Source organism: Bubalus bubalis, chromosome 16, assembly GCF_019923935.1.
Source record: "Bubalus bubalis isolate 160015118507 breed Murrah chromosome 16, NDDB_SH_1, whole genome shotgun sequence".
Classification (NCBI taxonomy): domain Eukaryota; kingdom Metazoa; phylum Chordata; class Mammalia; order Artiodactyla; family Bovidae; genus Bubalus; species Bubalus bubalis.
In genome coordinates this window covers 42,797,422-42,823,787 of record NC_059172.1, presented here as the reverse complement: position 1 = coordinate 42,823,787, position 26,366 = coordinate 42,797,422, and the positions used below count along the sequence as shown (strand labels likewise).

Genomic DNA, 26,366 nt, shown 5'->3' with positions numbered 1-26,366 from the left:
CGTGTTTGTGATACTCATTATTGTATGGATAACAAAATATTTGAAATTTCCCAACTCTTAAATTGGCTTCTCTCCCAAAGTCTTATAACCACTGTGTTTTCTCTGAACTTTTGAAAAATACCTGTTTAAAATATAGAACACACACCTGACATTGCCATGGCCTGACTTGGCAATGGAATTCAGTTTCTTAAGACTTCTGTTACTTTATTTCACAAGTCATTTCTTATTTGGTCAGAATATAGTTCATAATAAGAGTTCTTTGTTATCACTTCTTTTTTGTCCTCTTTAGAAAAGAACTCTATCAGCAAAACAAAATAATTTTGGGGTTGCTTAACTTTTAAAAAGGAATTCAAGGTCAATTAAACATTTTTTTGTGCTCATTTTGGTTGTGCTCTACAAAACCAGTTCTTCTCAAAAAACACAATGAAACATGCCAGGGAAGATTTATATAATACCATGCTTAATTTGGTCTACAGCCCATAGGGTTGCAGAGAGTTGGACATGACTGAAGTGACTTAACATGCATGCAAATGCTTATCCCAGAATTATTTAAAAAATTGTGAACAACTTAACCCACAAAAGGGAATTGGTTACATTGTGGTACTTACCTATATGCTGGTGTAATAGTCAATCATTAAAAATAACTTTCTTAAAAATACATAACTACATGGGAAAATGCACTTGTTACAGAAGGTGGAGAAAAAAGGGCTCAAAACTGTATGTATATGTCCCCTTTTACGTAAAAAAGATACATCCAGATATAAATGGTTGCAAAACAAAGTTTTATATTAAATAACTGTTCATTTTCATTGTTTCTTTTCTAACTTTTCAACTTTAAATTTATATTAACAGAAAACAATATCCATAAGGTAATTGACACAGATAATTCAGCAGTGAGATGACACAGTTCCTAGATACACAAAGGCTTAAATTCTAGCGCTGCCTTTGTCACCTACTACCTGTATCACCTTAATGTTTCTTAGCCTTGGTTTCATCATTTGTAAAATGAACCTTGTGGGATTCGGTTATATATATGAAGTGTTGAGTGAGTGGGTTGCTATTTCCTCCTCCAGGGGATCTTCCCCATCCAGGAATCAAACCTGTGTCTCCTGCTTTGGCAGGCGGATTCTTTACCGCTGAGCCCCCTAGGAATCCCCAAGTAAGCCAAGTTGATATTTATAATGCATTAAGTGTGGAGCTTAAAAATGTCTGTCAGTTCTAACCTTGTGCTTTTGAAGTATCATGTGATTCCAGGATATGTCTTAAAGAAAACTGAAACTGAACAAAGACATGTAGCATCCTGAAAAAGTATCCCCATCTTGACTGTCACTAATACGTTGTAAAATTTTAATGAGTCTGGTCTGTGAGAAATGATGAGAGTAGGTAGAAAGGAACAGTGAAAAACAGAAGTTGCTGTATATACACTCATGTATTTATGAAAACAGTATTTGTCAGCTTATGTGGTATGTACATTGAGTGTCATTCCAAATAGATGTTTCCTCAGTCACTCGAAAAAAGAGCAAACTGCAGGCCAGTCAGTCATGACACTCAGTTGTAAACAGTTTAGGTTTTGCACCTGTGATAGCATTTTTCCCCCTGCTTGCCAATGAAGACACTGGGGAGAGCAGAATCCTGATTTTTATCTTGTTTGTTTAATGCTTATCATTCTGCTTACTGTCTTTTAGTGACTATTCTTTTTCCAGCTGTCTAAACATTCTCTCACATTCCTGTCAGAAATACGACTTGAGCTCAGGTTCAAGAATTACAGGGTCCCTTCCTCCGTTGTGTGTATGTTTCCCACACTGAACAGTTTGTGGGATCTTAGTTCCCTGACTAGAGATCGAGCCCAAGCCCTTGGCAGTGAGAGCACAGAGTCCTAACCACTGGACTGCCAGCGAATTCCCCTTACATGTTTATTACTTCCTCAGCACACTTTTAAAGTTTGAAACGATTAAACCAGCTAGCATTATTATATTTCAAATCCAGATCCTATGAGGAATACTTCTCATTAGTGGTAGGATCATCTCCTGATATACCAAGTTCTGTTATTACTTAATCTTATAACACATTTAATGTGAAAGGTAGACATTTAACTGGAGATTAGGACTGTTTCTTTTCATCCATTGGAAAAAAGTTGCTGTATATTTGCTTATATGAACTATTGTTTATTTATTGAATATTTATAAATTAATATATTTCATTTGGGAATACAATATCAAAATTTCTTTTGGAGTATGATTCTAATAATATTAATTATAGTATTATAATTATATCATAGAATAAAATAATTCCTTTATATAGCTGTACTTGGATGTGTGAAATAAAAGGTCTCATGTATAACCAGTATAACCAGCTATCTTGACAGCTTCTTTGTGAAAAATTTAGTAAAAAATATCTGACCAGGCCTATCATGAGTTACTATTACTGTCTTAGTTTTGGTCACATTAAGCTTAATTTTGAATAAGTACTTACTGAATCTGAAAAGAATGATCCTTGTAATTTCCCAGTATTCCCACTGTTAATACTTTTGAAGTCATAATTTAACAGAATTCCTGTTATAATGTAAACTTTGGGAAATGAGTAACTAAGGAGGTCTTACTACCTAACTCTCATATTCTCCTTCTGGATGTTATGTGTTTCTTGTCTTCCATGAGAGGAATTTTCTTATAGGCTTCTTTTTTTTTATTTTTTAATTAAAGGCTGAACAATAAAATGTGGTTTAGTGAACTTTAAATTTATAGATGTATATGAAGGTCTTGGAAAATACTGAGTGACTGGTATCTCAGGAACCTTCTACAACTTTACACCTTTAAGAGATCATTCAAATTACTCACAATAATGCTATGGGAATCTTTAATTATTCTGTAATAGTTTGTCATATTCTCTGTATGTGTAAAGCACCTGATATAAAAGTAAGCACAAGTTGCTTTTTCTAGTTTTAGCAGCAAAATATCTGATTGTTTATTTAAGTAATGTATTTATTTGCTTACAAAAGTTACTTTGTTATTTGTGAACTCTTCCTCTATGATAGGTACCTTTGATTTGAGAAATCAGTGAAGTTGGTAGAATTGGAACTAACACAAAAAAAGATTTAGTTGATTCCTTACTGAAAACTTATAGTTTCATTTTAATTATGTGAAAATATATAGTTGTCATTCTATGACGTATAACTTTTAGTACCATTTGCCAAGCCTAATGAGCAGCTATGGTAATGAATGACAGACATCTAAGAGAATGTGTTTATTTGCTATTAATTCACAGAACTGATTGTCTTTGTATCAGAAGACTTGTTTGTTGGAATGAGTGGACCTGATGATACAAGCTCTCTCTTATATTATTTCATAATCTCAGCTCAGACATGAGGATTTTGAAAAACACTTCTAGGTTTTGTTAAAACCTGTTTAAAACTCCCCAGTTCTACCAAAGATTATACCTTCCTGCTAGCTTAAGCCAAGGCGAGTTACAGATTAACACCCATTCTTACTAGAATAGCAAGTCTCATACTTTTGGGTCTCACACTTTATATATACTCTCAGAAATTATTGAGAATCTGCAAAAAGTTTTGTTTATGTAGTTTTAGCTATTAATTTTTATGTTAGAAATGACAACTAGAAAATTTTAACTATTTTTAAAAGGTCAGTGTACCATTGCATATTAAATAGCATATTTTTTGAAAAAGTAACTATGTTTTCCATAACAAAAACATAAGAAAAAGAGTGGTATTATATTTTTGGAAATATTATTGATACTGACTTAATAAAAGACAACTGGATTCTCATTCCTCCTTCTACATTCATGCTTATACAGTATGTTGTTTTGGTTAACCGAGAAGTATATGAAGAAAATCAGGTCTAACAAATATGTAATTGAAAAAAGGAGGTATATTTTTGTAGCCTTTTCAGATACTTGTAGAAACTCTTGTCTGAATACTACATCAGTACTCAATAAATAGAAATTTCCTAAAGGCTAATTGTAATGTGAGTTATGTAAACACATCAATGAACATTTTTTATTCTCTGTGATAAAATCTATTGTTGGCTTTGCACTTCGAAAGATCTTTTATCCATGCATGATTTTATAGCATCATGCTTTAGTAATTTGGCAAATAGGGATTGAGAGTTATACAGATCTTCCTAATATTAACATATATAGTGTTTAAAATGTTAGTTAATAATACTGTCCTATTAATTAGGAATACAAAGCTGTCAGGCTCATGATTGTGCTTGAAAGTTCATTTTATCACTGATAACAAATAGCCTCAGATCTTTATCTTGAAGTGACAGGCCACTTCATTCATTTTGAGAAAATGACTACCAAATACATAAGTCTTTATAAGCCTGTTTATCAGTTATTCTTTCAAGTAAAAAATGGTTTTCTTGGCATGGGTTGGGGGGAGAATGGTTCAGCTTACAACTTAAACAATTACACAAGTAGTTTTTCTTACACAGCTATTGTACTCCTATATGCTTTAAAAGTGCTTTATGTGTACTTATTCTTTGAAACAGATTATTTTAATTCAGGGATGATGTTATAATGAAATTAAAATGTTTATTGCATCAGCAGAGAAACTATTAATGAAACTTTTTATAAAACTGCAAGGGTGTAGCTTTGAAGAATACAATGTCTACAAGTATAGTTTAGTACTGCTGCATTGATTACTGTTAAGATACCAGCAACTTTGCCCACCATTCCTTTTCCACCATTAAAGTAAATGCCAACAAAGTGAAAGAAACAACCAGTTCTTAGTAGTATTATGATAACTGTTTTGACCACTGGGACTCCTGTAATTCTGTGTATGATACTTTGAGGGCTGTTATTCTAGAATGAAATAAGCTTATGGTGGCCACAGAAAAATCTGAGATGTGAAGTCATGTAACTTGGATAAATAATTGTTGAGGGAGAAATATACACATAAACAAAATTACAAGTTAACTTTTCTGTATTGGATTAGTAAAATATATAACTTCTAGTGATATATATATGTCTGTATATAGAGAGGAATAAAAGGTTATTGTGATTATTATAATTACTTATTATAATAAGAATTTATAAAATGGTTTGGAGCACATGGTGGAAGCGCTTGATTCTTTGGTTTGGAGGGGGTTTAGAGAAACTGGGGAGCTTCAGAAGAAGCTTCACAGAGTAAGTGATAGTAACGTGGTAAATAAATATTTGTTCACTGAATTACTATTTCAAAACAAAAATGTGGTAGAGAAAGATATTTTACTTACTAATTCATGTATTTTTAAAGTTTTTCTGCTGTTTTTGTTTCCCTATGGTGTCTGCTGAAAGAAACGAGTCTGGTAGAGCTTTCCATTTGGTAGAGAAGCTTTGACAGTGATTAATGTGTCCTCTAAATGTAGGAATTCATTCAAATACTACTTTTTCGATGTTTCTTTAGAATGAATCAGGGAGTCAATGAGGCAATGAAAGAAGAAGCAGGGAAAAACTGACAAAGAAGGGGAAAGAAAGTGTTATAGATATGATACTAGAAACTCAGCAGATCAAGGGGGTTAACAATCCTAATAAGTAAAATTTACTTCTCAGAATTATATGGCAGAGTCTATTCTGAGTACTTTTCTCTTGTTACCTTTTGTGAGCTTCCCAAGAGTATTTGTTCAGTTCAGTTCAGTCACTCAGTCTGACTCTTTCTGACCCAATGGACCATGGCTTCCCTGTCCATCATCACCCCCCGGGGCTTGTCAGACTCATGGCCATTGAGTCGGTGCTGCCATCCAGCCACCTCATCCTGTGTCGTCCCCTTCTCCTGCTGCCTTCAATCCTTCCCAGAATCAGGGTCTTTTCTAATAAGTCAGTTCTTCGCATCATATGGCCAAAGTATTGGAGCTTTAGTTTCAGCATCAGTCCTTCCAATGAATATTCAGGACTGATCTCCTTTAGGATGGGCTGGTTTGATCTCCTTGCAGTCCAAGGGACTCTCAAGAGTCTTCTCCAACACCACAGTTCAAAAGCATCAATTCTTTAGTGCTCAGTTTTCTTTATGGCCCAACTCTCAAATCCATACATGACCACTGGAAAAACCATAGCCTTCACTAGATGGACCTTTGTTAGCAAAGTAATGTCTATGCTTTTTGATACGCTGTCTAGGTTTGTCATAGCTTTTCTTCCAAGAAGCAGTCGTTTTTCATTTTCATGGCTGCAATCACCATCTGCAGTGATTTTGGAGCCCAAGAAAATAAAGTCCATCACTGGTTTTATTGTTTCCTCTTCTATTTGCCATGAAGTGATGGGACCAGTTGCCATGATCTTAGTTTTCTGAATGTTGAGTTTTAAGCCAGCTTTTTCACTTCCCTCTTTCCCCTTCATCAAGAGGCTCTTTACTTCCTCTTCACCTTGGCCATTAAGGTAATGCCATCTGCTTCTCTGAGGTTATTGATATTTCTCCTGGCAATCTTGATTCCAGCTTGTGCTTCATCTAGCCTGACATTTCTCATGATATACTCTGCATATAAGTTAAATAAGCAGGGTGACAATATACAGCCTTGATGTACTCCTTTCCCAATATGGAACCAGTCCATTGTTCTATGTCCAGTTCTAACTGTTGCATCTTGACCTGCATACAGATTTCTCAGGAGGCAGGTAAGGTGGTCTGGTATTCCCATCCCTTTGAGAATTTTTCACAGTTTGTTGTAACCCACATAATCAAAGGCTTTGGCCTAGTCAGTGAAGCAAATGTAGATGTTTTTCTGGAATTCTCTTGCTTTTTCTATGATTGAATAGATGTTGGTAATTTGATCTCTGGTTCCTCTGCCTTTTCTAAATCCAGCCTGAACATCTGGACGTTCTCGGTTCATGTACTGTTGAAGCCTAGCTTGGAGAATTTTGAGCTTTACTTTACTAGTGTGTGAGATGAGTACAATTACGGTAGTCTGAACATTCTTTGGCATTGCCTTTCTTTGGGATTGGGATGAAAACTGACCATCTTTCAGTCCTGTGGCCACTGCTGAGTTTTCCAAATTTTCTGGCATGTTGAGTGCAGCACTTTCACAGCATCATCTTTCAGAATTTGAAATAGCTCAGCTGGAATTCCATTACCTCACTAACTTTGTTCGTAGTGATACTTCCTAAGGGCCACTTGAATTCAAATTGCAAATCTGGCTCTAGGTGCGTGATCACATCATCATTGTTATCTGGGTAACGAAGATCTTTATTGTAATTTTTTTCTGTGTATTCTTTCCACCTCTTCTTAATATCTTCTGCTTCTGTTAGGTCCATACTGTTTCTGTCCTTTATTGTGCCCATCTTTCCATTGAAATATTCCCTTGGTGTCTCTAATTTTCTTGAAGAGATCTCTAGTCTTTCCCATTCTATTGTTTTCCTCTGTTTCTTTGCACTGATCAACTGAGGAAGGCTTTCTTATCTCTCCTTGCTATTCTTTAGAACTCTGCATTTAAATGGGTATATCTTTCCTTTTCTTCTTTGCCTTTTGCTTCTCTTCTTTTCTCAGCTATTTGTAAGGCCTCCTCAGACAACCATTTTGCCTTTTTGCATTTCTTCCTCGTGGGGATGGTTTTGATCACGGCCTCCTGTATAGTGTTACAAACCTCTGTCCATAGTTCTTTAGGCAGTCTTATCTGTCAGATGTAATCTCTTAAATCTACTTGTCACTTGCACTGTATAATTGGATTTGATTTAGGTTATACCTGAATGGTCTAGTAGTTTTCCCTGCTTTCTTCAATTTAAGTCTGAATTTTACAATAAGGAGTTCACCATCTGAGCCACAGTCAGCTCCTGGTCTTGTTTTTGCTGGCTATGTAGAGCTTCTCCATCTTTGACTGCAAAGAATATAATCAATCTGATTTTGCATTTGACCATCTGGTGATGTTCATGTGTAGAGTCTTCTTTGAGTTGTTGGAAAAGGGTGTTTGCTATGACCAGTGCGTTCTCTTGGCAAAACTCTGTTAGCCTTTGCCCTGCTTCATTTTGTACTCCAAGGCCAAACTTGCCTGTAGTCTAGGTATTCTTGACTTCCTACTTTTGCATTCCAGTCCCCTATGATGAAATGGACATTTTGGGGGGGGGGGGCGGTGTTAGTTCTAGAATGTCTTGAACATCTTCATAGAACCATTCAACTTCAGCTTTTATGGCATTAGTGGTTGGGGAGTAGACTTGGATTACAGTGATATTAAATGGTTTGCCTTGGAAACGAACAGAGATAATTCTGTCATTTTTGAGATTGCACCCAAGTACAAACATTCTGGACTCTTTTGTTGACTATGAGGGCTACTCCATTTCTTCTAAGGGATTCTTGCCCACAGTAGTAGATATAATGGTCATCTGAACTAAATTCGCCCATTCTGGTCCATTTTAGTTCACAGATTCCTAAAATATTGAAGTTCACTCTTGCCATCTCCTGTTTGACCACTTCCAATTTACCATGGACTGTTAATTCCAGGTGCCTGTGCAATATTGTTCTTTACAGCATCAGGCTTTACTTCCATCACCAGTCACATCTACACCTGAGCATTGTTTTCCCTTTGGCTCAGCCTCTTCATTCTTCTGGAGCTATTTCTCCACTCTTCTCCAGTAGTTTATTGGGCACCTACCGACCTGGGGAGTTCATCTTTCAGTCTCATATCTTTAGAGTACTAGTTCAGTTCAGTTCAGTTCAGTTCAGTCTCTCAGTCGTGTCTGACTCTTTGCGACGCCATGAATCACAGCACGCCAGGCCTCCCTGTCCATCACCAACTCCCGGAGTTCACTGAGACTCATGTCCATCAAGTCGGTGATGCCATCAGCCATCTCATCCTCTGTTGTCCCCTTCTCCTCCTGCCCCCAATCCCTCCCAGCATCAGAGTCTTTTCCAATGAGTCAACTCTTCGCATGAGGTAGCCAAAGTACTGGAGTTCAGCTTCCGCATCATTCCTTCCAAAGAAATCCCAGGGCTGATCTCCTTCAGAATGGACTGGTTGGATCTCCTTGCCGTCCAAGGGACTCTCAAGAGTCTTGTTCACCACCACAGTTCAAAGCATCAATTCTTCGGTGCTCAGCTTTCTTCACAGTCCAACTCTCACATTCATATATGACCACTGGAAAAACCATAGCCTTGACTAGACGGCCCTTTGTTGGCAAAGTAATGTCTCTGCTTTTGAATATGCTACCTAGGTTGGTCATAACTTTCCTTCCAAGGAGTAAGCATCTTTTAATTTCATGGCTGCAATCACCATCTGCAGTGATTTTGGAGCCCAAAAAAATAAAGTCTGACACTGTTTTCTACTGTTTCTGCATCTATTTCCCATGACGTGATGAGACTAGCTGCCATGATCTTAGTTTTCAGAACGTTGAGCTTTAAGCTAACTTTTTTACTCTCCTCTTTCACTTTCATCAAGAGGCTTTGTAGTTCTTCTTCACTTTCTGCCATAAGGGTGGTATCATCTGCATATCTGAGGTTATTGATATGTCTCCCGGCAATCTTGATTCCAGCTTGTGCTTCTTCCAGCCCAGCGTTTCTCATGATGTAGTCTGCATATAAGTTAAATAAGCAGGGTGACAATATACAGCCTTGACGTACTCCTTTTCCTATTTGGAACCAGTCTGTTGTTCCATGTCCAGTTCTAAAGTGTAACTGTATAAAACTGTATAAATCTGTATAAGTAAAGTATAAATCTGGAGTACTAGTAGATGGGTACTAATATTCTGCCTTTTATGGATGAGGAAACTAAGGTTCTGAAAGGGTGAATGAAATGCTGAAACTGCACAGTTACTAAGCATGATAAAGAAGGTAACCTGGTACTGAGAGCTTCTGTACTGTTGAGCTTGTTTCTATTTCTGTTCCATTTCTCCAATACTGTTAACAAGATATTCTCTTTTTCATCTTTTTAGAAGTAGCTTTACTTTTTAGAGTACTTTTAGATTCATAGCATAATTGAGCAAAAACTACAGAGAATTCACATATATTCTCAGTTCCCAAACATGCAGCTTTCCACAGTATCAGTATCCCCCACCACAGTGATATATTTATCACAGTTGATGAATGAACTCACATAGATCACGTCATCAGGAACCGAAAGCTGTAATTTACCTTAGATTTCACTCTTGGTGTACATCTAAAGATTTTGATGAATACATAATAATATTTATATACAGTTATATTCTTACACAGAATAGTTTCCCTGCTCTAAAAATCCTTGAAATTCTGCCTGTTATGTCTTCCCTGCCATAGGTAACTATTAATCTTTTTGCTCTCTATGGCTGTATATTTTTCAGAATATTATAAATTTGGAATTTTACCATAGGCAGCCATTTCAGACTACTGTTTTTCACTTAGTAATGTGTATTTATGTTCCTCCATGTTTTCTCATGGCTTGATAGCTCATTTCTTTATTTTATTTTATTTACTTTTGGCTGTGCTGGGTTTTGGTTGCTGCCTGAGCTTTTTTTCTCGTTGTGGCGAGATGGGGGCCACTCTCCAGTTGCAGCATGGGGCTTCTCTTGTGGTGCATGGGCCCTATGGTGTGCAGGCTTCAGTGGTTGCAGCACCTGGGCTCTAGTGCACAGGCTCAGTAGTTGTGGCACACAGGTTTAGTTGCTCCACAGCATGTGGGATCCTGATGGACCAGGGATTGAATCCATGTCTCCTGCATTGGCAGGCAGATTCTCTACCACTGAGCCACCAGGGAAGCCTGATAGCTCATTTCCTTTTAGTGCAATAAAATATCCCTTCACTTGGATGTGCCTTCACTTACTGAAGGACATCTTGGTTATTTCCACATTTTGACAGTTTTGAATAAAGCTGCTATAAACATCCACGTGCAGGTTTTGTGTGAATATATGTTTTCAACTCCTTTGGGTAAGTATTTGGCTTTTAGGTAAGAGTATGTTTAGTTTTGTAAGAAACTGCCACACTCTCTTACAATGTAGTAGTACCATTTTACATTCTCACTAGCAATAAGTGAGAGTTCCTGTTGTCCTATATTTTTGTCAGCATCTGGCATTGTCATTATTTTGTATTTTGGCCATTTTAATAAGTATATGGCAGTGTCTCATTCTTTTAATTTGCAGTCCCTTATGGTCCCATCAGTTCATGGCAAATAGATGGGGAAACAGTGGCTGACTTTATTTTTGGGGGCTCCAAAATCACTGCAGATGGTGATTGCAGCCATGAAATTAAAAGATGCTTACTCCTTGGAAGGAAAGTTATGACCAACCTAGACAGCATATTCAAAAGCAGAGACATTACTTTGCCAACAAAGGTCCATCTAGTCAAGGCTATGGTTCTTCCAGTGGTCATGTATGGATGTGAGAGTTAGACTATAAAGAAAGCTGAGCGCTAAAGAATTGATGCTTTGGAGCTGTGGTGGTGGAGAAGACTCTTGAGAGTCCCTTGGACTGCAAGGAGATTCAACCAGTCCATGCTAAAAGAGATCAGTCCTGGATGTTCATTGGAAGGACTGATGTTAAAGCTGAAACTCCAATACTTTGGCCACCTGATGTGAAGAGCTGACTCATTTGATAAGACCCTGATGCTGGGAAAGATTGAGGGCAGGAGGGGAAGGGGATGACAGGATGAAATGGTTGGATGGCATCACCGACTCAATGGACATGGGTTTGGGTGAACTCCGGGTGTTTGTGATGGACAGGGAGGCCTGGCATGCTGTAGTTCATGGGGTCACAAAGAGTCAGACACGACTGAGCGACTGAACTGAACTATGAAGTATGATATTAAACATCTTTTCATATGCTTATTTGCCTTCTGTGTATGTTTTTTGGAGAGAGATTTATTCAGAAGGAAACTGAAGAAGAACTGAAGAGTTTCTTACTATCTTGTAGTGTACTTAGTCGCTCAATCATGCCCGACTCCTTGCGACCCCATGGACTGTAGCCTGGCAGGGTCCTCTGCCCATGGGGATTCTCCAGGCAAGAATACTGTAGTAGGTTGCCATGCCCTCCTCCAGGGGATCTTCCTAACCCAGAGATCAAACCAGGTCTCCTGCATTGCAGGCAGATTCTTTACCAGCTGAGCTACCAGGGAAACCAAGAAGAGTTGCTTGATGAAGGTGAAAGAGGAGAGTGAAAAAGTTGGCTTGAAACTCAGCATTCAAAAAACTAAGGTCATGGCACTTGGTCCCATCAGTTGATGGCAAATAGAAGGGGGAAAAATTGGAAGCAGTGACAGATTTTATTTTCTTGGACTCCAAAATCACTGCAGACCATGACTGCAGCCATGAAATTGAAAGATGCTTTCTCTTTGGAAGGAAATCTATGAGAAACCTAGACAGAATATTAAAAAGCAGATACATGACTGTGCTGACAAAGATCTATATAGTCAAAGCTATGGTTTTTCCACCTGTCACATGCAGATGTGACAGTTGGATCATAAAGAAAGCTGAGTGTTGAAGAATTGATGCTTTTGAACTGTGGTGGTGTTGAAGACTCTTGAGAGTCCCTTGTACTTCAAGGAGATCAAACCAGTGAATCTTAAAGGAAATCAACCATGAATATTCATTGGAAGGACCATTGCTGAAGCTCCAATATTTTGGGCACATGCTACAAGGAGCTGACTCTTTGGAAAAGGCCCCAATGCTAGGAAAGACTGATGGCTATAGGAGAAGAGGGCAGCAGAGGATTAGATTGATTAGATGGCATCACTGACTCAATAGACATGAATTTGAGCAAACTCCAGGAGACAGTGGAAGACAGAGGAGCCTGGCTTGCTGCAATCCATGGGTTCGCAAAGAGTTGAACATGGCTTAGCAACTGAGCAACAATAATCTTATTCAGATCTTTTGCTGTCTTTTAAATTGAGTTGTTCACTTTCTTATTATTTAGTTTTAAAATCTCTTTTGTATATTTTGGATGATAATACATTATCAGATATGCGTTTTGCAAATATTTTCTCCCAGTCCTTAGTTTATCTTCTCATTTTCTTGACAGTGTCTTTCACAGAGCAGAAGTTTTGAATTTTAGTGAAGTCTGACTTATTGACTCTTTCTTTCCTGGTTTATAATTTTGGGGTTGTATCAAAAAAGTCATGGCCCAAACAAATATTGTCTTTGTTTTCTCCTATGTTATCCTCTAGATATTTTATAGTTTTGTATTTTACATTTAGATGTATGGTCCACTCTGAGTTTATTTTTGTGAAGGGTGCAAAGTCTGTGTCTAGATTTACTTTCTTGTATATGAATATTTTGTTGGTCCAGTACCATTTGTGAAAACACTGTCTTTTCTCCACTGTGTTGCGTTTGCTCTTTTGTCAAACTTCAGTTGATTGTATTCACGTGGTCTGTTCCTGGGCTCACTGTTCTTAATTGATCTATTTGTATCTTCATTCACCAGTACTACACTGTCCTGATGACTGTAGCTATATAGTAAGTCTTGAAGTCAGATAGTGTCACTCTTCCAACTTTGTTCTTGCATTTTAAGTTGGCTATTCTGGGTCTTTTGCCTCTCCACATCAACTTTAACATTAGTTTGTCAATATCCATAAATAACTTGCTGGATTTTGGGGGATTGCATTGAATCTATAAATCAAGCTGGGAAGAATTGAAACTTGACAGTATTGTGTCTTCCTATTGATGAACATTGGAATCACTCTATTTCTTTGATTTCCTTTGTCAATGTTTTGTAATTTATATATATGTGTGTGTATATATATATATTATACATAGCTTATTAGGTTTATACCTAAGTATTTCATTTTGAGGGTGCTAATATATGAAGATGGTATTGTGTTTTTAATATCAAATGACACTTGATCATTGTTGGTATATATAGGAGACTTCACTTCTGTTTATTGACCTTGGATCCTGGAACGTTGCTGTAATTGCTTATTACTTTCAGGTTTTCTACAGAGGCAGTCATGTCATTTGGGAGTAAAAAGACAGTTATACTTATTCCTTCTTAATTTGTAAACCTTTTATTTCCTTTTTTTTGACTCATTGTATTAGCTAGGACTTTCAGTATAATTTAGAAAAGTAGTGGTAAGAAGTGACATCCTTGTTCCTAATCTTAGCTAGAAAGCATCTAGTTTCTTAACATTACGTATATTGTTAGCTGTAGTTTTTTTTTTTTTCTCTAACAAGTTAAGGAACTTCCCCTCTATCCTTACTTTGCTGAGAGTTTTTATCGTGAATTGGTATTTGATTTTCTCAAATCCCTTTTTTGCATTTACTGATACGATCATGCACTTTTTCTTGTTTAGCTTCTTCATGTGATTAATTGATTTTCGAATGTTGAACCAGCTCTGCATACCCAAAATAAATCTTATTTTGTCATGGTGTGTAATTCTTTTCATATGTTGGTATTTTCAATTTGCAGATATTTTGTTGAAGCTTTTTGCAACTGTGTTCATGAGAGATGTGTGGTGGTGGTTTAATCGCTAAGTCGAGTCTGACTCTTGCAGCCCCATTGACTATAGCCTGCCAGGCTCCTCTATCCATGGGATTCTCTAGGCAAGAATAGTGGAGTGGGTTGCCATTTCCTTCTCCAGGGGATCTTCCGAATCCAGGGATTGAACCCTGGTCTCCTGCATTGCATGCAGATTCTTACCAACTGAGCTACAAGGGAAGCTCAGTGATATGTAGTTTTATTGTAAATTGTTTTTTTCTGGTTTTACTATTAGGGTAATGCTGGCTTTATGGAATGAGTCAGGAAGTATTTCTTGTGCTCAGTCTTATGGAAGAGATTATAGAGGATGTTTTAGTTTTGTCCTTCAATATTTGGTAAGATTTACCAATGAACCCTTTGGGACCTGATACTTTGTATTTTGGAAGATTATTAATTGTTGATTCAAATTCTTTAATAGACCTAGGTCTATTCACATTGTCTATTTCTTGGTGAATTTTATCAGATTATGTCTTTCGAGAAACTGATTGATTTTATGTAGATTATCAAATTTGTGGACGTAGACTTATGCATAGTATTCCTTTATTATCTTTTTAATGTCTATAGTAATGTGTCATCTTTCATTTTTTATGTTAATAATCTGTATCTTTTATTTTTAGTTTGTCTGGCTAGAGGCTTGTTGACTTTAATGTTCTTTTTGAAGAACTAGCTTTAGATTTTGTTGCCTTTCTCTATTGATTTCCTATTATAGATTTCATTGACTTCTGATCAAATTTTATTATTTCTTTTCTTCTGCTTGCTTTGAATTTAATTTGCTCTTCTTGTCCTAGTTTCCTAAAAGTTAGATTATTTATTTTAAATTTTCATCTTTTCTAATATATGAATTCACTGCTATAAAATTCCCTCCAAGCATTGCTTTTGCTGAATCCCACAAATGTTGTTATATTTTCATTTAGTTAAATATATTTGAAAATTTCTTTTGAGATTCTTAGAAGTGTCTTATTATTTAATCTCCAAGTATTTGGGGATTTTCCAGCCATTTTTCTGTAACTGAATTTTAGTTTAATTTTACTGTGGTCTGAGAGCATGCTTTATATGAACTCTATCCTTTTAAATAAATTAAGATGTATTTTATAGCCCAAAATGTGGTCTGTCTTGATGAACAACGCCTATTTTTCTGAATTGAAGTCTTAGATTAATGATGATATTTTAAAATAATTCTATTTTCCATCCGTGGTAGGAAGCGAGTACTTTTATCTTCAGCTTACCTCATGATTTGTTCTAATGACACAAAACTTTCATCTCAGTGCTCTGTTCCTATGGATGCCAACTTAGGTTTCAGAATGTGTGGCATCTCTGGAAAAATCTAGGCTGTCTTCTTAAAATGCATATGTACATTAGTGGAAGTATGCTAATGTTATCAATTTGTGATTGATTTTAAAAATAATGGCTGAAGTGACATATCTGAAAAATTTTTGTAAATGAAAAAACATTGAACATTCTTAAAAGATATATAAATAATAAATTTACCTTTATACTTTTCAGATGTAACAGTTTTATTTTTTTCTATCTGATTTAGTTTTGTCAGCCTGGCGGATGGCAGCTGTCCAGAGAGAGGAAGCAACCAACGTTTTTTGTGGTGGTCCTGACAGATATTGACTCAGATCGACATTACTGCTCGTGCCTAACCTTTTATGAAGCAGAGATCAATCTTCAGGTGCAATAACTTTTATAGCCGAATTATAGCCAAAGGGCACCTTTTTAGGAATCTTTCTATTATGCTATATTTGTTTTTGTTAGAACTGCAAGTTTGAGTTACGTGATTTACTTTAAAAAGGCTGAGGTACTGTATTATTGAAGAGAGCAAAAAGGCAAATTAATTGTCCAAGATTAATTGTTCTTCTTTAAAATATTATTCATAGTCTGCATATTTCTAAGAATAGCACATCTGCAAATTGGTTGGTAAGAAGATTTGTATCTGCTCATGGTGAAGCTATGGTTTGTCCCTTTTAGTCCTTCTCCTGAGGTAGCTTTCACAGAATATAGAGCATTTAATCAGAATGTTTATAAATCACTTATCACAATGCTTGATATTATTTTTTAAGCACTGAAGTAACTGTTAAATCATTATTGGCGGTGGTATTATCAAAATGATGGTACTGAAATTATTAGGCTAGAACTATAGAAATTAATTCGGAGAAGGCAATGGCATCCCACTCCAGTACACCTGCCTGGAAAATCCCATGGACGGAGGAGCCTGGTTGGCTGCAGTCCATGGGGTTGCTAAGAGTCGGATACGACTGAGTGACTTCACTTTCACTTTTCACTTTCATGCATTGGAGAAGGGAATGGCAACCCACTCCAGTGTTCTTGCCTGGAGAATCCCAGGGACGGGGGAGCCTGGTAGGCTGCCATCTATGGGGTCGCACAGAGTTGGACACAACTGAAGTGACTTAGCAGTATAGAAATTAAAAGTAATTAAAAGTACTGGTCTTTCAGAGTATTAGTTGGGGTTCTTTCTGTTTCAGATAACTAAATACTGCCTCTAATTTATTCAGGAAAGATATTATGAGAAAGTATTGCTCCTTTGTGGAGCATTTTCCAGGCAAGAATACTGGAGTGAGTTGCCATTTCCTTCTCCAGGGGATCTTCCTGACTCAGGGATTGAACCCAGGTCTCCAGCATCATGAGCAGATTCTTTACTGTCTGAACCACCACTATAACCTTCATAATAATTGCACTTAAAAAAAAAAATCCTTTCTCCCACATGCAGCCACTGTCACGTGTTGGTGACTCCTGCTTTAAGTATCATATGGGGTGTTTCCTTGTGTAAGTCAGATTGCTTACAGATTCCCCCCTCCAGCCGCCCACAAAGGAATCAGAAAAACGTTTTTGTTGTTATTTGTTAATTTGTTGTGCACAAATTAAGTCTCTATAGTTTGAGAAGGAAACTATAAAACAGTTTGAAGGATGTTGAGGGAGTCAATTTGCATTATTTGCTGTGCTTTCTGAAGTGGCCTCACAAAGGAGCATTTGTTATTTTTGCTATTTTAATTAAATGCCATGGTCTGAATGTTCTTGATGCAAAAACTTCCCTTTACAAGAGTAAACAAACCAACTTTCATGGTACTGACTCAAATTATCCAAGTTCATTAGAGCAATGTATTAAAACTAGTATGCTGGTTTTTAATTTATAGTGATGTTAAAAGTTTATATAGAACAAAATATATGTTACCTATATTATCAGCACACTTTTTCCTTATTGTCAGATCTTTGTGGGAAGCCATGTCAAATCAGATTCATTTTGATTGTGGAATCAAACAAAGGAATTTTTCATGTCAGAGATTTAATACCTGCCAGATTAACACAGCCAATTATTTGTGTAATTGACCCTTAAATAACATGGGCTTAAACTGCACAGGTCCACTTATACATGGGTTTTTTTTTCAGTAAATACTCGATCCATGGTTGGTTGAATATGTGGATACAGAACACCAACTGTGAAGGTAATGTGTGGATTTTCAACTGCACAGAGAAATTGGCATCTCTGAATCCTGCATTGTTCAGGGCCAACTATTTTTTAAATTAATAATTATCTGTATAGCCAAGGCTATAGTTTTTCCAGTAGTCATGTACAGATGTGAGAATTGGACCATAAAGAAGGCTGAGTGCTTTTGAACTGCAGCGTTGGAAAAGACTCTTGAGAGTCCCTTGGACAGCAGGAAGATCAAACCAGTCAATCCTGAAGGAAGTCAACCCTGAATATTCATTGGAATATTGATGCTGAAGCTGAAGCTCCAGTACTTTGGCCACCTGATGCGAAGAGCTGACTCATTGGAAAAGACCCCGATGCTGGGAAAGATTGAAGGCAGGCAGAAAAGGGGTCAACAGAGGATGAGATTGTTGGATGGCATCATTGACTCAATGGACATAAGGTCTAGCAAACTCCAGGAGATAGTGAAGGAAAGGGAACCCTGGCATATTGCAGCCCATAGGGTCACAAAGAGTCAGACACGACTGAGCAACTAAACAACAATAACATGTTGTCAGTGCGGACAGAAAACTTAAATGTCTATGATTCTAATCATTTCTGTCCTAGATGCATTTGAGTGGGTGTTGCCAACACAGTTAGTTAATTCAATTCCCATTTTGATCAGTTCATTCTGATGAGAAAGAATGTTCTCTAGTTGAGAGCCTCACTGTCTCTTTGAAGGGACCTTTCATTTCCCTGTTGATCTTTTGAATATGTTAGTTCTGAGAATGCAATATTTTCTTTTATTTCCGTATTCCTGAAGGTGCCTCTGTACAACTCCCTAGAATTATCTAATAAAACTGATTATTTTGGTTTTTCTTCCTCTCTCCATCATTACCAACCCCTTTCACCTCGAATAAACTCACAGACAAGTAATACATTAAGACATTGTAACAGGATTCCAGTTCAAGATGGCAGGCAGCCCACGCCCATGGACAAACTGAATCCATGGCTATACACAGAGCAGTTTCTGCTGAAAGAAATACAGAAACTAGCTGAGCAATTCCTGTATATCAGGCTAATGAGAATATACCTGCACTGAAGTGAGTAAAAAAAGGCTGAGATGCAGTCTCACCATAAAACCCATCCCTGGCACAGAGACATGCAATCGGGAAGGAACTTACAACTCCAAGCTCCTCCCCTGATGTGCCAAGAGTTTGGACCCAACATTTACCTCCCATTTTTTTAGACTTCCACCTGAGGTATGGACCCCAAAAACACCAGCTCTGAAAGACAGTGGGGCTTTTTGTTCATGAGACCCACCAGAGTATAACAAAGAGAGTTATTAATGGGTTTTCAAGGATTTGCTGAGGCTCAGCATGGACGAAACAAAGAGAAACTCATCTCTCAGTCTTTGCTTGAAAACATCCAGAGTGCATACTTTAAAAGCTACTGCCTGAGGGTCAGGACTTATGAGATAACATCAAGCAAACCAACATTTGCATTATATAGGGATCCTAGGAGAAGAAAAAAGAGTGAAAGGGGAAGAAAGCTTATAAGAAGAAATAATGGGTGAAAACTCTCCTAAGCTTTGGAAAGAAACAGACATTCAGATCTAGAAGCCCAGAGATTTCCAAATACAATGAATCCAAAGAGACGAGCACCAAGGTACATTATAATTAGTGTCAAAAGTTAAAGACAGAGAATCTTAAAAGCAGCAAGAGAAAAATAACTTGTTCATAAAAGGGAACCCTGATAAGAAGATGAACAGATTTCTTCAGCAGAAACTTTGCAGACCAGAGAGAAGTGGCAAGATTTATTTAAATTCCTGAGAAAAAAACCTGCCAATCAAGAAGATTTCACCTGGCAAGTTGTCCTTAAGAATTGAAGGAAAGAGTTTTGCAGACTAGCAAAAGCTAAAGAAGCTAATCACCACTAAACTGGCCTTGTAGGAAAGGTTAAAGGAATTTCTTTAATCTGAAATGAAAAGGTGCTAATTAGTAATAGGAAAACATGTAAAAGTATAAATCTCACTTGTAATGGTAAATGTTATATGTAGTAAAATAAAGATGAAGAATTACAAAACTGCGAGGAAACAGTTAACAAAATGACAGTAGTAAATACATAATAATCAATAATTACTTTAAATGTAAAATGACTATATTTCCAATTCAAAGATGTGGAGTAACTGAATGGATTTTAGGGGGGAAAAAAAAAACCCACAAAACAGAACGACCTGAAGCAAAACTCACTTTACTTTTAAAGACATACATTGGCTGAAAACGAAGGGGAGAAAAAGATACTTCATGCAAATGGAAATCAAAAGAAAGCTGGGGTAGCTGTAATTAATATAAGAAAAAAATGACTTTGAACAAAAAACTGTAACAAAAGACAAGGTCATTGTATAATGATAAAAATAGCTCATCAGAGAGATAATATTGATAAATATTTATGCATCTATTGATATTATTAGAGTGCCTAAATGAATAAAGCAAATCTGAAGATAAAAATTGATGACAATACAATAGTAGTAGAAGATTTAAGTACCCCATATTCAACAGTGGAGAGATCATTCAAACAGAAGATCAATAAGGAAAACTGAATTTAAACAGTATGTTAGACGAGATGCACTTAACAAACATTATGTGTGTGTTCAGTCACTCAGTCATGTCTAATTCTTTGCAACCCCATGAACTCCACCAGGCTTCTCTGTCTATGGAATTTTCTGGGCAAGAATACTGGAGCAAGTGGCCATATCCTACTCCAGGGATTTTCCCCACCCAGGGACCGAACCCTCAGCTCTCGCACCTCCTGCATTGGTGGCAGATTCTTTACCACTGTGCCACCTGGGAAGCACCAACAGACATATGGAGAACCTTCCATATGATAGCAGCTGAATACACATACTTCTCAAGCATACGTGGAACATTCCCTAGGATAGATAATATGGTAGACCACAAATGAAGTCAATTCATTTAAGATTAAAATCATATTAAGCTTCTTTTCCAACCACAGAAGTGTAGCATTAGAAGTCAATTACAAGAAGAGGACTGGAAAATTTACAGCTATGTGGAGGTTAAATAATACACTACTGAATGGGTCAAAGAAGACACTAAAGAAGAATTTAAAAAACCTTGAGACAAATGAAAATGAAGATACAACATACCAAAATTTATTGACTGAACCAAAAGGGGGGAAATTTACAGTGATTATAGTAATTAACACCTACATTAAGAAAAGAGCAAAACCTCAAATAAGCAAATTAAGTTTACACTGTAAGGAGCTAGAAGATGCCAAAACTAAGCCAAAAATTAATAGAATGAAGGAAATAACAAAGATCAGAGTGGAAATAAATGAAACAGTAAGCTCTTAAAAAAAGTAAATACTTGGGGATAAACTCCTTAACAAAGGTCTTGCCAGTGACTTGGATTTTTTTGTTGTTGCTTAGCAGAAGTAAGTAATAATCAGGGAAATGGAAATCAATAACATAATGAAATATCACCTCATACATAATGAAATATCACCTAACACTGCCAACTGTTAGAATGGCAGTTATCAAAAAGGTAAGAGACAACAAGTGTATACAAGACTGTAGATAAAAGGGAACCCTTGTGAATGGTGGGTGGAAATGTGAATTGGTGGGAAATACTATGGATAATGAAAATGGAAATTCCTCAAAAAATTAAAAATAGAACTGCCTTATAATCCAGCAATACTACTTCTGAGTATGTATCCAAAGGAAATGAAAATAGGGTATAGAAGAGATATCTGCTTCCCATGTTCATTGCAGCATTATTCACAATAGCCAAGATACAGCAACAAGCTAAGAGACCATCAACAGTTAAATGGATTAAGATGTTTATTATTGTAAATATTAATTATCTTTAATAGACCTCGCTCTCCTTCCCCTACTCCACTCCATCTTTCTCCTTAGATAGACAGACAGACACACATTTTCTGACCTATTTGAGACAAATTAGTGTGTTTCATTTCTCTTTGCCCTAAAGTATTCAGGTTGTATTTCATGAGTTAGTTTTTTTTTTTTTCTAACATAAACATAGTATGGTTATCAGTATTAGAAAACTGACATCGGTAATACACCTTTATCTCCTCTACCGTCCATATTCAGTTTTGTCATTTGACCTAATGTTCTTTATGCCCTTCCCACTGCCTTTTTTTGGTCCTCCAGTATAGGATGTAGTTTAAAAAAATCATGTGTTGCATTTAATTACCATTTCTCTTTTGTCTGTTTTCATCTGAAATAGTTGCTCAGCCTTTGACATTTTCAAATAATGCAGGTCCGAACACCTCTTTTAAATAGAACTCTTAACATTTTTTGTTTTTTTTCTGATATCTCTCACTTTACATTCAGGTTATCCACCAGTAGTTGGAATACTACCAGCATTTGGAATACCAAGTGTATGTCCTTCTATGGGCACATATCTGGAAGTACACAATGTCTGTCTGCTACCAGCCTGCCCTACTAATGTTTTTTTTGAGTACCTGGTCTGGTGATTGTCAGATATCTCCATTGTTTACTTGCTTGGTTTTTTTTTTTCTTGGAACTAATAAGCTGTGTGTGGTAAGATACTTTAAGACTAAATATTCTGTAACTAATTAATTATCCCTCTACACTCCCACCAGATTTAGCATTTAGTGATGATTCTTGCCTATGCCAGTTCTTAGTATGATGGTTGCAAAATGACTGTTTTCCAACTGTGCACACCCTCTACCTGTACCTTTACCAGTCAGCAGTTGACATTTTACCTTTTCTGTCTTGACTGAGATATGATCTCATGTATTCTAGTTTCTTTTTTCTTCAGTAGTATATAATTAACGGTTTTCACTGTTGTGATACACAGATTGTCTAAGATTTGACCAGTGATTACCCCATCAGAATGGTTCCTGTGTTGTCTTGTCAAAACCCCACAATAGTTTTTTTTTTAAAGCATTTAAAAAATTTCTGTCATACCAAGGTGTTCCAGAATCACCTTTTTCTTCCCCTGCTCCAGTCTTTAAATTAGCCAATACTTCAAGGATCCCTGGCTCATTTGAGTAATAAATAATATTAAAAACCAAGATCAATGTTCTCATGCTGCTAAGTCACTTCAGTCATGTCCGACTCTGTGTGACCCCATAGATGGCAGCCCACCAGGCTCCCCCATCCCTGAGATTCTCCAGGCAAGAACACTGGAGTGGGTTGCCATTTCCTTCTCCAGTGCATGAAAGTGAAAAGTGAAAGTGAAGTCGCTCAGTCGTGTCTGACTCTTAGCGACCCCATGGACTGCAGCCTACCAGGCTCCTCTGCCCATGGGATTTTCCAGGCAAGAGTACTGGAGTGGGGTGCCATTGCCTTCTCCAATGTTCTCATATATTTAGAATTAACGCTTGAAAATTATTTTTCTTTTTAGCTCAAATATTTTCCTATTTGCCACTTTAACTGGACCAAAGCATTGTAATTTATTTAGTATTCGCAATTACCTTACAGAAAGTTAGAGTCTGCTTCGAGTTTAAGTTATAAGATTTCTAGCTCCTATATAAGTTCACCTAGGTAGTAGATGCTAGCCAGAATTATATAACAGCTTTTCTTTGTGAAAAATAGAGAGATAATATCTTTTGGAATTGGTCCAAAAAAATGGTAAAAACAATGAGGTAATATTTGAAAAAGATAATATTAAAGTCCAGATGATGTTCCTTTCTTGGGTCATCATTAATGTTGTTCCCATTTTCAATGTGAACAGTGAACTATGTCCTTTTTAAAAAATGTGTTTTTCTTTTATTTTTGGATCATATCATCAATTCAAAAATAGATCTTTTAATTCTCATTTGGTGTGAATTATTTCATACCAAATATACTATGACACATTATTTGGAAGTCTAAAGAAGAGGAACTTAGGGACACAAACCATCCAAAATATAATTGTGCAACTTTAAAAATGTTGGCTCTTATCTTTCTAAGTTACAGTAACACTGTCAAAAAACACAAGCAAAAGTTTGGCATTAAATTTTTGATAACATATTCCCAGAATTATTCAGTTAGGCAATGTGATTATAACATTTTTTAAGTAATCAGTAAAATATGATAGATGTGAGGTGCTTTATTATATGACTTACCCTAAAAAAGATGGACCTGTCTAAATTTTTTGAACTTCCCAGGTGGCCCTAGTAAAGAACCCGCCTGCCAATGCAAGAGATTTAAGAGACATGGGTTCGATCCCTGGGTCGGGAAGATCCCCTGAAGATGGAAATGGCAACCCATTCCAGTATTCTTGCCTGGAGAGTCCCATGGACAGAGGAGTCTGGTGGGCTGCAGTCCATGGGGTCGCATAGAGTTGGACAAGACTGAAGCAACTTAGGATGTGTATCATTTTAGAATCTTTTAATGAGTCTATAAGTGTGTTTATGAACCAATAATAATGCAGTTCAAACTAAAGACATTTTGGTATGTCAGCAACCAAGTGTGATCAAAGGAGCAAAATGAATAAATGTACTTTAGAATAACGTTGACACATAGGAGATGGATAATGAAGATTTTATTTTCTTTGTTTTTTAGATGGGAATTTTTTTTAATACAAAATTTAAGTGAGTAGTATATAAATCCCATTACACTTGACCCAGCTTTAAAAATTATCAGAATTTTGTTGGTCTTTTAAAGTTTAAATCCTTTTTTTTTAAATAGAGACATTTTAAAGCAAACCCCAGACAGCATAATTTATTGCAAATATTTTAGTGTGTGCATGCTGCAGGCATGCTTAGTTCCTTAGTTATGTCTGACTCTTTGTGACCCCACGGCCTGTAACTTGCCATGCTCCTTTGTCCATGGGTTTTCCAGGCAAGAATACTGGAATGGGTAACCCTTCTCTTCTCCAGGGGATCTTCCCAACCCAGCGATTAAACCTGGGTCTCCTGCATTAGCAGGTGGATACTTTACCACCTGAACCGCCAGGGAAGCCCCAAATATTTTAGTATATATCTCTAACTGATAAAGATTTTTTTTTACATTACCAATCTGCCATTATAATACTTAAAAATTAATTACAATGAATAATCCCTTATTATTATCTAATATCTAACTTACATATTTCTAAATCTAAAAAATTGTCTCAAAAATGTCTTGACTTATTCAGGCAAATTCTGCACATTATATTTGGTTGATATTTCTTCAGTTTTTTTTCTATAACAGGCCCTCTTTCGGGGGCAGTAGAGAAATTGGGTCATTTGTTCTATGCAAAGTTCTGTATTCTGGATTGGGCTGATTAATTCTCCATATTATTTTTACCTCTGTTCTCCATTATAACTCTCTTCTCCATAGTTTCCTTAAAGTAATATTTAGATCTAGAGGCTTGATGGGATTCACATTCAATTTTTAAATCAAGACCACTTCAAAGATTGTACTGTACTTCCTATTGCGTCTCATCAAGATAAACTTAACTTCTGGTTGTTCTACTTTTAGTATTGTTAAGATTGATTTGTGGGTTTTGGGGTGGTGCCAGCCTTCACTTAGTTTGGGATCTATTGATGATCTTTGCCTAAATACATAATTTAAGCAAGAATTGCAAAAGGTAAATTCTTCTTTCTATTATTCTTTCTGTATTTATTAACTGAATTTCAGTTATTAAATAGAACTTTCATTGACTACAGTTAGATTGGTAATACTGGAGCAGGTAGCCTTTCCCTTCTCCAGGGGATCCTCTCAACCCAGGGATCAAACCCAGGTCTCCTGCAAGGCAGGCAGATTCTTTACCAGCTGAGCCACAAGGGAAGCCCAAGAATACTGGAGGGGGTAGCATATCTCTTCTCCAGTGGATCTTCCCAACCCAGGAATCAAACCAAGGTCTCCTGCATTGCAGGCGGATTCTTTACCACCTGAGCTATCAGGGAACCCCTTTAGCCGTCTTTGAGAAGTGAGAAGAAGAAGTGAAGTCGCTCAGTCGTGTTCGACTCTTTGCGACCCCATGGACTGTAGCCTACCAGGCTTCTCCGTCCATGGGGTTCTCCAGACAAGAATACTGGAGTGGGTTACCATTTCCTTCTCCAGGTGATCTTCCCTACCCAGGGATCGAACCCGGGTCTCCTGCATGGGAGGCAGACGCTTTAACCTCTGAGCCACCAGGGAAGCAGTGACCAATTAAAAATTATAAACTTACGGATTTTTGTATGTTTAAATCAGTCAATAGTGATTTTTATTTATTTTGATTCTGTTAGTCTTTGACAGATTATTTACTTTTTTACTAAGATGAATAGGCTAATTTTGTACGTTTTTGTGACTCAAAATTAGAATGTCATTTCTCCAGGGAGTTCTGGTTTCCTTTACTGGAAAATAGTATTTAATAAGTTCTTGATTGTATAAATGAATTATTTACACTCTTACGATGCATAGAACAGTGTCTGGCATATAGAATATATGTTACAGTTATTATTTTCTTTGATATTCTCATATTGATTAACTTAAAACTGCATGATCTCTGGGCTTCCCAGTTTGCGCTAGAGGTAAAGAACCCATCTGCCAATGCAGGATACCTAAGAGATGCGGGTTCGATCCCTGGGTAGTCAAGATCCCCTGGAGAAGGAACTGGCAACCCATTCCAGT

The 26,366-nt window shown here is 36.8% G+C and overlaps 1 protein-coding gene and 1 non-coding gene across 5 annotated transcripts in view; one reads left to right on the top strand and one right to left on the bottom strand.

Moving 5' to 3' along the window:
- The window catches only part of SBF2 (SET binding factor 2), a 509,682-nt gene that overhangs the window by 208,169 nt on the left and 275,147 nt on the right, over positions 1 to 26,366 (top strand). For all 4 annotated transcript variants that reach the window (XM_025265781.3, XM_025265782.3, XM_044929499.2 and 1 more), the window contains one exon: positions 15,884 to 16,021. In XM_025265781.3, coding sequence (XP_025121566.1) covers positions 15,884 to 16,021 — 138 coding nt within the window. The remainder of the gene's footprint in view (positions 1 to 15,883; positions 16,022 to 26,366) is intronic.
- Positions 25,821 to 25,892, bottom strand: TRNAG-CCC. Its single transcript has one exon. It is a non-coding gene; the product is annotated as a tRNA-Gly (tRNA).